General features: G+C 41.9%; 1 protein-coding gene across 2 annotated transcripts in view; it reads left to right on the forward strand.

Annotated features, from left to right (window-relative positions):
• The window catches only part of LOC128688629 (endothelin-converting enzyme homolog), a 542574-nt gene that overhangs the window by 485453 nt on the left and 43463 nt on the right, over positions 1 to 13658 (forward strand). For both annotated transcript variants that reach the window (XM_053776540.2, XM_053776541.2), the window contains exons 6-9: positions 3769 to 3989; positions 4373 to 4558; positions 8361 to 8483; positions 10391 to 10527. In XM_053776540.2, coding sequence (XP_053632515.2) covers positions 3769 to 3989; positions 4373 to 4558; positions 8361 to 8483; positions 10391 to 10527 — 667 coding nt within the window. The remainder of the gene's footprint in view (positions 1 to 3768; positions 3990 to 4372; positions 4559 to 8360; positions 8484 to 10390; positions 10528 to 13658) is intronic.

A 13658-nucleotide genomic window follows, 5' to 3' on the forward strand; every position in this document is an offset into this window, starting at 1 on the left:
CCACCAACACCGAGTACCACCAACACCACCAGAGTACCACCAACACCACCAGAGTACCACCAACACCACCAGAGTACCACCAACACCACTAGAGTACCACCAACACCACCAGAGTACCACCAACACCACCAGAGTACCACCAACACCACTAGAGTACCACCAACACCACTAGAGTACCACCAACACCACTAGAGTACCACCAACACCACCAGAGTACCACCAACACCACCAGAGTACCACCAACACCACCAGAGTACCACCAACACCACTAGAGTACCACCAACACCACCAGAGTACCACCAACACCACCAGAGTACCACCAACACCACTAGAGTACCACCAACACCACTAGAGTACCACCAACACCACTAGAGTACCACCAACACCACCAGAGTACCACCAACACCACTAGAGTACCACCAACACCACTAGAGTACCACCAACACCACTAGAGTACCACCAACACCACCAGAGTACCACCAACACCACCAGAGTACCACCAACACCACCAGAGTACCACCAACACCACCAGAGTACCACCAACACCACCAGAGTACCACCAACACCACCAGAGTACCACCAACACCACTAGAGTACCACCAACACCACTAGAGTACCACCAACACCACCAGAGTACCACCAACACCACCAGAGTACCACCAACACCACCAGAGTACCACCAACACCACCAGAGTACCACCAACACCACTAGAGTACCACCAACACCACCAGAGTACCACCAACACCACTAGAGTACCACCAACACCACTAGAGTACCACCAACACCACTAGAGTACCACCAACACCACCAGAGTACCACCAACACCACTAGAGTACCACCAACACCACTAGAGTACCACCAACACCACTAGAGTACCACCAACACCACTAGAGTACCGTGTCTGTTTTCCCGTTTATCCATTGACCTGTCTGCCTGAATTGTGTGTTGGATTTTCTCGCTCTGTCTCTGTCTCTGTCTGTCTGTCTCTCTCTCTCTTTCTAATAAATTATTTCTTTACTTCCTGCTTTCTGTAGAGTTTTCTGCAGATGCCGAGTGAGAGAGAGAGACAGAGAAGACAGACAGACACACACACACACACACACACACACACACACACACACACACACACACACACACACACACACACACATACACACACACACACACACACACACACAGGAGAGATAGGGGGGACATGATAACGACATACAAAATACTGAGAGGAATTGACAAGGTGGACAAAGACAGGATGTTCCAGAGATTGGACACAGCAACAAGGGGACACAGTTGGAAGCTGAAGACACAGATGAATCACAGGGATATTAGGAAGTATTTCTTTAGCCACAGAGTAGTCAGTAAGTGGAATAGTTTGGGAAGCGATGTAGTGGAGGCAGGATCCATACATAGCTTTAAGCAGAGGTATGATAAAGCTCACGGCTCAGGGAGAGTGACCTAGTAGCGATCAGTGAAGAGGCGGGGCCAGGAGCTCGGACTCGACCCCCGCAACCTCAACTAGGTGAGTACAACTAGGTGAGTACACACACACACACACACACACACACACACACACACACACACACACACACACACACACACACACACACACACACACACACACACACACACACACACACACACACACACGCAGACAGACTAACAAAGTGAGAGAGAGAGAGTACATAGAGGTGTTCATTAGAGTAATTAATATTGCTAGTTCTTCTAATTAAGGTTACTGTTGGTAATGAGTGGTTAAATTTACCTCTGTATTACTCGACTCGGCTTATGTTATACCACAATTATAGTGGTGATTGATGATTGATGATGATGATGATTATGATTAATGATAATGTTGATGATGATTGACTATAATTTAGTTTAGGTATATATTCAATAGTTAGGTATATATCGACTAGTTTGGGTATGTATCCACTAGTTTAGCTATATATCCACTAGTATAGGTATATATCCACTAGTATAGGTATATATCCACTAGTTTATGTATATATCCACTAGTTTTGGAATATATTCACTAGTTTAGGTATATAACCACTAGTTTAAGTACATATTCACTAATATATGTATATTACTAGTTCAGGTATATATCCACTAGTTTAGGTCTATATCCACTAGTTTAGGTATATATAAGCAAGTTTAGGTACATATCAACTAGATTAAGTGTATATTCACTAATTTAGGTATATATCCATAAAGTTCTAGTGCTGGAGGGTTCTATGTGTTAGGTTATACCAGAATGCTTGTGTGTGGGACTGACTGTGTTGTCCTCGTCTGTATGTTGTGTACTCACCTGCATGTGGTTGCAGGGGTCTAGTCACAGCTCATCCGTGTGTGTGTGTGTGTGTGTTTGTCTGTTTTAGTTACCTATTGTCAAAAGAACTTGTCGATAAACTAATTGTCTCTCTGTGATAAGTGTGTATGATTTAAGTGCCAGAAGGGAGGGAGGGAGGTAGGGGCTGGACCCCCACTCCCGTTCTTCATCATCACAACCCCCTCCCCCCTAGCTTCATTTCACGCCCACACTACTCTTGCCACAACTCATTTCCTTCTCTCTTAGTCTCCGCAGCAGTCATTTCCACTTCGAATATCTCAGGTATAGCATTTCACTGCCTCATGCAGCTCCTGCGCTGCGCTGCGTCTCGTTCACTGCAATCCCGGCGCTACCTAATTTCCCCCTGTGATAACTCCTTGAAACATTCCATTTCCTCCTGTAGCAGTTGATTTAATGGGCTACTTCCCTCTCCTCTTTCACTCTCTCTGCTCCTTCCTTTCTTACCAGGCTTCTCTTCCTAATTCGTTACTTCCGATTTCCCTTTATGCTACTACTTATTTTCCCTTCATACTACTTATTTTCCCTTCGTATTACTTTATTCCCTCTTTATTTCTCTTTATACCACTTTATTTCCCTTCATAGCTCTTTATTACCCTTTATAAAAAATTGTTTTCCCTTCCTATATTTTATTTTAAGATTTCCCTTACGAAATTTCTCAATTTTATCTTTGTCCCTTGTAAATAAATTTATTTAGGCAATGGTGCATATAATTACAATTATCATGCAGTGTAACTTACCTAGGATAACCCCAAAAATATCAAACTGACTTATTTCCAACGGGGTCTTTGTCTTACTTCCCCACTGTAAAATATTCGTCCCAATATAAAGCCTCCATTTTACCCATCATGTCATTATTACTCTCTTGTGACAAAGCATAGTCTGGGATCATTGAATTTCCCATCTTTTGACGTTATCCTAGATAATTCACGCATACGTTACTATTTATGATAATTGTACTTAGGTATACCCGTACCTAAATAAACCTACATCTCATTCCCCAGTTTATATTCCTCCTTATATCACTCCACTTCCTCCCTGTAGCACGTCATTTTCCCTTTTGTCATATTATTTTTTTCCTACTCTTGTGTTTGTGTATGTGGGGGGGAGGGTGTTAATGAGGCGTCCTGAGTTATGGTAATTCCCGTGCAATAGTAACTCCAGCACTGCTGGAAGGAAACCTCTTAAAAGCTGTCGCATCTACTGAAGTCTTCCAGCTAAGGCTGACACGTCTGTTTCTTCACGCATTAAACCCATCTTACAGAATGTAACTATCATATAGATAGGGTAACATCGCACTTCGAGTGTACACACAATGTAACCCTAACAGGTAGAGCACTAACACACTGCGAGTGTACCCAATTGTGATTAGATAGCAAAACTATAAAAAGCCCTTCAAAGCTCAATGTAGCTCCTGATACAGGTTTCACTGTGCACGAGAAGGACATGGCAGACTCTCCCATCTTCGACCTGCTGACGGCGGAGCAGCTGGGACAGTGGCCGCTGCTGGCTCCTGACCGCTGGAATGAGAGTCATTACAACCTGGAACGAATCCTGGCTCAGCTCACCCTCTACCAGGTCCACACCTTCCTCGACTCCTACATCACTCCTGACGAGAGGAACTCCACTATGTATACGCTGCAGGTGGGTGCTGGGATGGGTGAATTCCGGAAGGGGTGGGTCCTGGTATCGGCCCTACAATATACCCGCTAATGAAAAATAGTATGGTGATACCGACAAGGTGTGGAAAAAGACGTTTATGTACAGTTCAGCACATTTATTACAGAGGAAACGTTTCGCCACGAGTGAAGCCACTCGTAGCGCAACGTTTCCCTAATAAATGTCCTAAACTGTACATAAATGTCTTTTTCCACTCACCCACTGATGTTCGTACAGGTTATAAATGTACCGACGAACAGTGGAAAGGGACATTTCTGCTCTGAGCTGTATACACAGGTGTTCTTTTTTCCCACAAATTCCTACAACACTGCCACAGTCAGCTACACACACTCTCATTCTCCCCACAGTTCTACAAGGGGTCGCCAGCGCTGGCCAGAAACTACTTCCTAAACACGTCGAATGAGGAGTACGCTGGTTACATGGCCGCCTACAGGGCACTCATGGAGGAGACAGCGGTAGCTCTCTCACCTGACCAGTCCATCAACGTCTCACACGTCGACGAACTCATCGCCTTCGAGACCAAATTTGCTCTGGTGAGTGACACTGACCTCAGCAAGACAAGGACACACATGATAGAAGGATTTTTTTTCCCCGGTTTTTGGCCTCGAGGGTCGAGTTTCTGGGACAACGTCACTCTTGGCCCAAGAGTGACGTTGCCCAAGAAACCGATAGCGATATTAATTTTATCCTTGGCTGCTGTGACATTCACACATTATATTATCACTATAATTCACATACGGACTGAATGATGGTAAATATGTTCGTTTTTTTAAGCCATTCCTACGTTGGTTGGAGATGTCAGGTAGAGTAAATTTTTTTTTCTTGCAAATCCTTCATGTTTGTAAATGCTGTTTAACAGAAGAAGATTCTTTATAAATATTAGTGGTATTATTTTTGTATTGTTGTAATTTGCTACATTCCAATATATAAATAGGGTGAATATTATCATATTCTCTACACATAACATTATCTTTCTTTTCTAGGACTTGCTTCACCAAACTAAACGAATCTTGTTAACTACCGCTTTTACTCATCATTTATTTCCACCTTTCGTACCACACAAATGTTTTATTCAATGCAGTTTACATTATAATTTTGTACAGCTTCATAATATCCCAGCATAACTCTCACAGTGAAGTCACAACACACACAATGGAGATGACAACTGAACAACGTCACTAACTGCAATGTCGTTCAGCTTCCTCTTGCAGTTAATGGGTTATTGTGACCCGTCAGATTTTTTGATTCTTCCACCGAAGTGGCTAGTTTATTTTGCACCCCATCCGTCACACCCATACTAGTGTCACTTTTATTCTCCTGTTGAATTCATCCTCTCAAAAAGAAAAAAATTAACGTCTAAATTGTAATTTGTACTTTCTTGATATGTTACAATGTTTCTTAAAACCTGTAATTTTTTTCCAATATTCCTGTCCTTCCATCGGCTTTTGGAGTTGAGACTCCAGCAGGAGGAAAGGAAGGGACAAGATCATTGTTATGCAGTTTGTGTGTTGATGAATGACAGTGATTAGGTTAGGTAAGGTTGGTCAGGAAACAGGATAATTATTTCCTGACGCGGGTCGGGTCTTAGCCATATGATGACCCGCAGCTGGAGCTTATTGTCATCCGACCGAGGCCTTCCGCTGGCTTACCGATCCACCCCCTTTAAAAATTAGTTATAACATAAATATTGAAAAAGTGATTGGGAAGCTTTATATATATATATATATATATATATATATATATATATATATATATATATATATATATATATATATATATATATATATATATATATATATATATATATAATTATTACATCCGCATTGTGTGGCTATCCTTATGTGTGACATTCTACAAGGTTACGGTATGCAACAGTTGTGTACCTAACATTCATTACACAGGATGGTTGTTCCTCTCATTACACCCTGCATGATACAGGCTGATTTTCCTGTCATATATTACATAGGATGGTTTTCCCTTTCATGCTTCACCACATAGGATGTTTTTCCTGCCACGTTCCATCACACAAGATGGTTTTTCCTGTTGTACTCCGTCGCATGCTGGGTTTACAGACAACAAAATGAAATCCATTAGCCTGAGCTGAGCTGGGAGACTTCAGCTAAAGATTCAGTAGCTACGACAGCTTGAAAAATCTCCTTCCAGCTGGACTGCAGTCACTGTTTCACTGGAACTACCATATTCAATGTCATATGACACACAGGCTTAGTAGGAAAGATGGGTACCTCAAGCAAGAGGAGAGAGTAGGGAAGAAGAGATTCCTTACATACACACACTCTCCAGAAGCTCTGCTATATTCAGCCTCCAGGAGATGATGATCTTGAAGACGTAGTTTACTTTGGCAAGTGAGTGGAGAAAGTGACCTCAGAAGAAGCAGAGACGTTAGAGGAAGGAGGGGAGGGGCAATGGAAAGGAAGGAGGGGGATAGAGGATGAAGGGGAGGGGCAAGGGGATGGGAGGGGGCAAGGGGAAGGGAGGGGGCAAGGGGAAGGGAGGGGGCAAGGGGCAAAAAAGGAGATGGGATGACATGGTGGTAGATGGCTGGAATAAAGCTGACTTTTAGATGGTTGGAATGAAGTAGTAATGAATGGCAGGAATGACATAAAATAGCAGACTGCAAAAGCTATGCAGTGGAAATATGAACACTTAAGCAGTATAATGTGATCCTTTATTGACAACGTTTCGCCCACACAGTGGGCTTTATCAAATCACAAACAGATCTACCTGAGTGAAACATACGTGGCTATACATAGGATGAGAATGCTGGGTCAGGTGGAGAAAGCTGCACGTGACAATCTTCGGAGTAGAGTGAAGAAGTCTAAAATCTTGGGTAGCTTTTAAAAGAGAATGGATAAGTACATGAGTGGATCTTCTGCAGTGTTCCTCGATTCTTATGTTCTTATGTGGGATAGCGATGAAGAAGTTTATTGGCGAGAGGTTCAGCTATGATATAGAAACCGTTGTTCTGGTTGAAGTTGTTGGATGTACAGATAAGTGATGATTCCAGGATTCTTCGGTATTGAGTGTTGTCTTCTCTGGCGATAAGTCTTGCCTTTCTGTAGTTGATTAGATGGTTGTGTGAATTTCAGTGTTGAACACAGGCATTCCTTGGATCGTCAGATCTGCCTGCATATTGGTGTTCTGAAATACGTGTTTGGAGGTCTCTGGATGTTTTGCCGACGTATAATTTGCTGCAAATATTCAAGGGATTGTGTATACCCCTGCAGAGGATTGAAGCTTGTCTTATCTATTACTGGTAATGTCCTTGATGGTGGTGGATGTGGAAGTAGATACTTGGAATGAGGTTTTGGAGATGTTGGAAACGTGTTTGGTAATGGAGTTGGTGGGGAGGACTATGTATCTCTTCTCGGCAGTGTCTTCTTCCAAGTATCTACTTCCACATCCACCACCATCAAGGACATTACCAGTAATAGACAAGACAAGCTTCAATCCTCTGCAGGGGTATACACAATCCCTTGAATGGCTGCAGCAAATTATACGTCGGCAAAACATCCAGAGACCTCCAAACACGTATTTCAGAACACCAGTATGCAGGCAGATCTGACGATCCAAGGAATGCCTGTGTTCAACACCTAAAAACTTTCATCATTCACTTCATGACTGTCTTGCCAGAGGTGCGCTTACACTACAATTATAAAACTGCAACATTAACATCCCTCCTTCAGAGTGCAGACACTGTACTTCCCATCTCCAGGACTCAAGTCCGGCCTGCCGGTTTCCACGAATCCCTTCATAAATGTTACCTTGCTCACACTCCAACACTACGTCAAGTCCTAAAAACTATTTGTCTCCATTCACTTCTATCTAACATGCTCACGCATACTTGCTGGAAGTCCAAGCCCCTCGCACACAAAACCTTTACCCCCTCTCTCCAACCTTTCCTAGGCCGACCCCTACCCCACCTTCCTTCCACTACAGACTGATACACTCTTGAAGTCATTCTGTTTAGTTCCATTTTCTCTACATGTCCAAACCATTTCAATAATCCCTCCTCAGCCCTCTGGATAATAGTTTTGGTAATCCCTCACCTCCTTAATCTCCAAACTACGGATTCTCTAAATTGATACCATTAATAATAATGATGGTACCAGTTCATTTCTGTCTTCATCTTATTTAGTTCCCCGATATTTAATCGGGTTTAATGTTCCTTGACAAATGAACGACTTATATTTCGTTGGAGAAGAGCTTATTATTTGTGCAATAAAGCTGTACTTGAGCGAGACGTTGTGTTGATAGAGCAATGCTGTGCTTGAGTGCGCTGTTTCGCTCGTACAGATCTCTGTTTCGCTCGTACAGATCTCTGACAGCCGAGCCTGTGGCAGCGGCAGTGAGGGAGGCAACATGACGGACTCCTTGACGGAGGACGATGACGCCTCCGGCAGGATGACTGTGTCACAGCTGGAGCAGATGGTACCTGAGGTGAGTCCCGGGGCTCCTCGGGGAGTTTCATGGGGGTTCTAAGGATTATTATTATTATAATAAAAAAGAAGCGCTAAGCCACAAGGGCTATATAGCGCACAGGGGGTTCTAAGGAGGTCCTGGAGTCTCCGGCAGGATGATGGTGTCACATGCCACATTATTATTACAATCAAGGGGGAAGCGCTAAACCCGGAGGATTATACAGCGCCTGGGGGGGGGGGATGTGGAAGGCATTCAGGCTTAATTTGGGGAACTGGAGCACAGATCCAATTCCCTAAATCAAGAGCCCCTCACCAACATCAAGGAACCTTCCTTGAGGGGTCACATGCCACAACTCGAGCAGATTTTTACCTATAGTAAGTTAATTTTGGCCTCTTGGATATGAAAGATGACATAGTAAATTGTGCAGACTTTTTTCTGTAGTATTTAATAGATACCTTGTTTCTGTTTCATACACGTCACAGGCAAATTTACAAATTTCCACTTAGTAAGTTTATTTAGGTACAGGTATACATAGTTATATTTAGGTAAGATACTTACCTGTTTTTAACTTTTACGTCGGTTTATGTGCGGCCAACAGTAACAGCCTGGTTGATCAGACCCTCATCCACCATGAGGCCTGGTCACAGAGTGGACTTCTGGGGCATTGACCCCCCGAAACCCTCTCCAGGTATGCTCCAGGTACCTGGATGTTAGTTGTCTGTTGTGGGTTGCATCCTGGGGGACAATATTAAAGTGCAATGTGTTTATTTGATTTTAGTAATATGTATACCTTTTCTTATCCAATTATGAATAACTCTTCACCACTTAAACTTTTCTATATTCAACCATATCTTGCTAAAATACGTAATAAGTAATACAGTATTAATAACTAATGACCACATACGAGCTACAGTGTAATGGTTTTGTGACTGAATTCATTTCTCTGTAAACCCGCTGTAATCGTTACAATTCGTTATAAATCGTTACGGTGCCCCGTGGCATGGTGGCTAAAGCTCTCGCTTCACACGGCGAGGGTCTGGGTTCGATTCTCAGCGAGGGTAGAAACATTGGGCATGTTTCTTTACACTGGTTGTCTATGTTCACTCATCATTAAAATGGGTACCTGGGTGTTAGTCAACTGGTGTGGGTCACATCCTGGGGCAAAACTGAACTAACTTGCCCAAAATGCTCTGCATAACTAGTGGCTTTCTATATACGAGTAGTACCATCCAAATTACGACCGAGTTTGGTTCCGACAACCAGTCACAAGTCAAAATGGATGCAATTCGAACCTTAGGAAATTGCTGACATACTGGGAAGGGCATAATATCAAACCTTTGCTATATAAACTACGTACATAGTATCGTATGTTACTTTTTACTAAATATTTTACTACTGTATATGCTGCCAGACATATGGTCATAAGTACGAGTGGTCGTATGTCGAGCAGGTCGTAAGTTGTATGGTACTTGTAGTAGTAGGTCATTGATGTCAGCTAGGCCTGTATACCTTGTAGTAAATAAAATTATTACATGTATTATTATTATTATTATTATTTTTCCTAAGTTTGTAAATACAGTATAGTTCATAACCACTTAAACTTTCTTAGCTATAAAACATGTCGGGCCTCCATTATGGACCTCGGTAATCTTTTAATTACTGCCTTCAGGATGAGCATGGGGTGCATAGTAAAGCTATCAAACTATGACTCATACTCATATTTTTCCAAGGCAAATACACAATTTTTCTCTTCAAAACATTATGTATTCTGCATCTTGACAATGACCCAGGGCAGACTCAAATGTTGTCCAACGTTTCCTTTCCAAATTGTGGGCCAAATGTTAAATATACTTCTCCATGATATTGATTATCACTGTTTTATGCTTTAATATGTGAGCCTTTTTGTCCCTCTTTTTACTTTTCAGATTGCGTGGGGTCGCATGCTGAGGTACACTTTAGAGGAGTATGAGCTGGACCTTGATGTGGATTCCCTGATCATAACTCTCCACTGCAATGCCTATGTTCCTGACCTAGTCAAGTTGCTTTCTAGCACGCCCAAGAGGTGCAGTAACCTTGTCGTATCTTGCATCAGGTTAAATAACTGAATGGCAAATCAGTGAGATTTTCATTGATATGATAAGTGTAAAAGTAGATAAATTTACATTAAATATTGACAGAAAGATACGTATATGTGGAAATTTTAAAAATAAAATAGTCTGGTTTCAAAGCATCGAATGTAAATGCAGGAAAGTAGATACTGTAGGTTGACAGGATTAATTGTCTAACCGTTAATTTAGGCAATAAAAATATCTAGAAACAGAAAATTATAGGTAGTAGGTTGGTAGACAGCAACCACCCAGGGAAGTACTACCGTCCTGCCAGATGACTGTGAAACAAAAACCTGTAACTGTTTTGCATGATGGTAGGATTGCTGGTTTCTTTTTCTGTCTCATAAACACGCTAAGATAACAGGGATATCTTGCTACTCCTACTTACACTTTGGTCACACTTCACAGACACGCACATGCATATATATATATACATACATCTAGGTTTTTCTCCTTTTTCTAAATAGCTCTTGTTCTTTTTTATTTCTTCTATTGTCCATGGGGAAGTGGAAAAGAATCTTTCCTCCGTAAGCCATGCGTGTCGTATGAGGCGACTAAAATGCCGGGAGCAATGGGCTAGTAACCCCTTCTCCTGTATACAATTACTAAAAAAGAGAAGAAGAAAAACTTTATAAAACTGGGTTGTTTAAATGTGCGTGGATGTAGTGCGGATGACAAGAAACAGATGATTGCTGATGTTATGAATGAAAAGAAGTTGGATGTCCTGGCCCTAAGCGAAACAAAGCTGAAGGGGGTAGGAGAGTTTCAGTGGGGGGAAATAAATGGGATTAAATCTGGAGTATCTGAGAGAGTTAGAGCAAAGGAAGGGGTAGCAGTAATGTTAAATGATCAGTTATGGAAGGAGAAAAGAGAATATGAATGTGTAAATTCAAGAATTATGTGGATTAAAGTAAAGGTTGGATGCGAGAAGTGGGTCATAATAAGCGTGTATGCACCTGGAGAAGAGAGGAATGCAGAGGAGAGAGAGAGATTTTGGGAGATGTTAAGTGAATGTATAGGAGCCTTTGAACCAAGTGAGAGAGTAATTGTGGTAGGGGACTTGAATGCTAAAGTAGGAGAAACTTTTAGAGAGGGTGTGGTAGGTAAGTTTGGGGTGCCAGGTGTAAATGATAATGGGAGCCCTTTGATTGAACTTTGTATAGAAAGGGGTTTAGTTATAGGTAATACATATTTTAAGAAAAAGAGGATAAATAAGTATACACGATATGATGTAGGGCGAAATGACAGTAGTTTGTTGGATTATGTATTGGTAGATAAAAGACTGTTGAGTAGACTTCAGGATGTACATGTTTATAGAGGGGCCACAGATATATCAGATCACTTTCTAGTTGTAGCTACACTGAGAGTAAAAGGTAGATGGGATACAAGGAGAATAGAAGCATCAGGGAAGAGAGAGGTGAAGGTTTATAAACTAAAAGAGGAGGCAGTTAGGGTAAGATATAAACAGCTATTGGAGGATAGATGGGCTAATGAGAGCATAGGCAATGGGGTCGAAGAGGTATGGGGTAGGTTTAAAAATGTAGTGTTAGAGTGTTCAGCAGAAGTTTGTGGTTACAGGAAAGTGGGTGCAGGAGGGAAGAGGAGCGATTGGTGGAATGATGATGTAAAGAGAGTAGTAAGGGAGAAAAAGTTAGCATATGAGAAGTTTTTACAAAGTAGAAGTGATGCAAGGAGGGAAGAGTATATGGAGAAAAAGAGAGAAGTTAAGAGAGTGGTGAAGCAATGTAAAAAGAGAGCAAATGAGAGAGTGGGTGAGATGTTATCAACAAATTTTGTTGAAAATAAGAAAAAGTTTTGGAGTGAGATTAACAAGTTAAGAAAGCCTAGAGAACAAATGGATTTGTCAGTTAAAAATAGGAGAGGAGAGTTATTAAATGGAGAGGTAGAGGTATTGGGAAGATGGAAGGAATATTTTGAGGAATTGTTAAATGTTGATGAAGATAGGGAAGCTGTGATTTCGTGTATAGGGCAAGGAGGAATAACATCTTGTAGGAGTGAGGAAGAGCCAGTTGTGAGTGTGGGGGAAGTTCGTGAGGCAGTAGGTAAAATGAAAGGGGGTAAGGCAGCCGGGATTGATGGGATAAAGATAGAAATGTTAAAAGCAGGTGGGGATATAGTTTTGGAGTGGTTGGTGCAATTATTTAATAAATGTATGGAAGAGGGTAAGGTACCTAGGGATTGGCAGAGAGCATGCATAGTTCCTTTGTATAAAGGCAAAGGGGATAAAAGAGAGTGCAAAAATTATAGGGGGATAAGTCTGTTGAGTGTACCTGGTAAAGTGTATGGTAGAGTTATAATTGAAAGAATTAAGAGTAAGACGGAGAATAGGATAGCAGATGAACAAGGAGGCTTTAGGAAAGGTAGGGGGTGTGTGGACCAGGTGTTTACAGTGAAACATATAAGTGAACAGTATTTAGATAAGGCTAAAGAGGTCTTTGTGGCATTTATGGATTTGGAAAAGGCGTATGACAGGGTGGATAGGGGGGCAATGTGGCAGATGTTGCAAGTGTATGGTGTAGGAGGTAGGTTACTGAAAGCAGTGAAGAGTTTTTACGAGGATAGTGAGGCTCAAGTTAGAGTATGTAGGAAAGAGGGAAATTTTTTCCCAGTAAAAGTAGGCCTTAGACAAGGATGTGTGATGTCACCGTGGTTGTTTAATATATTTATAGATGGGGTTGTAAGAGAAGTAAATGCGAGGGTCTTGGCAAGAGGCGTGGAGTTAAAAGATAAAGAATCACACACAAAGTGGGAGTTGTCACAGCTGCTCTTTGCCGATGACACTGTGCTCTTGGGAGATTCTGAAGAGAAGTTGCAGAGATTGGTGGATGAATTTGGTAGGGTGTGCAAAAGAAGAAAATTAAAGGTGAATACAGGAAAGAGTAAGGTTATGAGGATAACAAAAAGATTAGGTGATGAAAGATTGAATATCAGATTGGAGGGAGAGAGTATGGAGGAGGTGAACGTATTCAGATATTTGGGAGTGGACGTGTCAGCGGATGGGTCTATGAAAGATGAGGTGAATCATAGAATTGATGAGGGAAAAAGAGTGAGTGGTGCACTTAGG

This window comes from Cherax quadricarinatus, chromosome 13, assembly GCF_038502225.1.
Source record: "Cherax quadricarinatus isolate ZL_2023a chromosome 13, ASM3850222v1, whole genome shotgun sequence".
NCBI classification, from domain to species: domain Eukaryota; kingdom Metazoa; phylum Arthropoda; class Malacostraca; order Decapoda; family Parastacidae; genus Cherax; species Cherax quadricarinatus.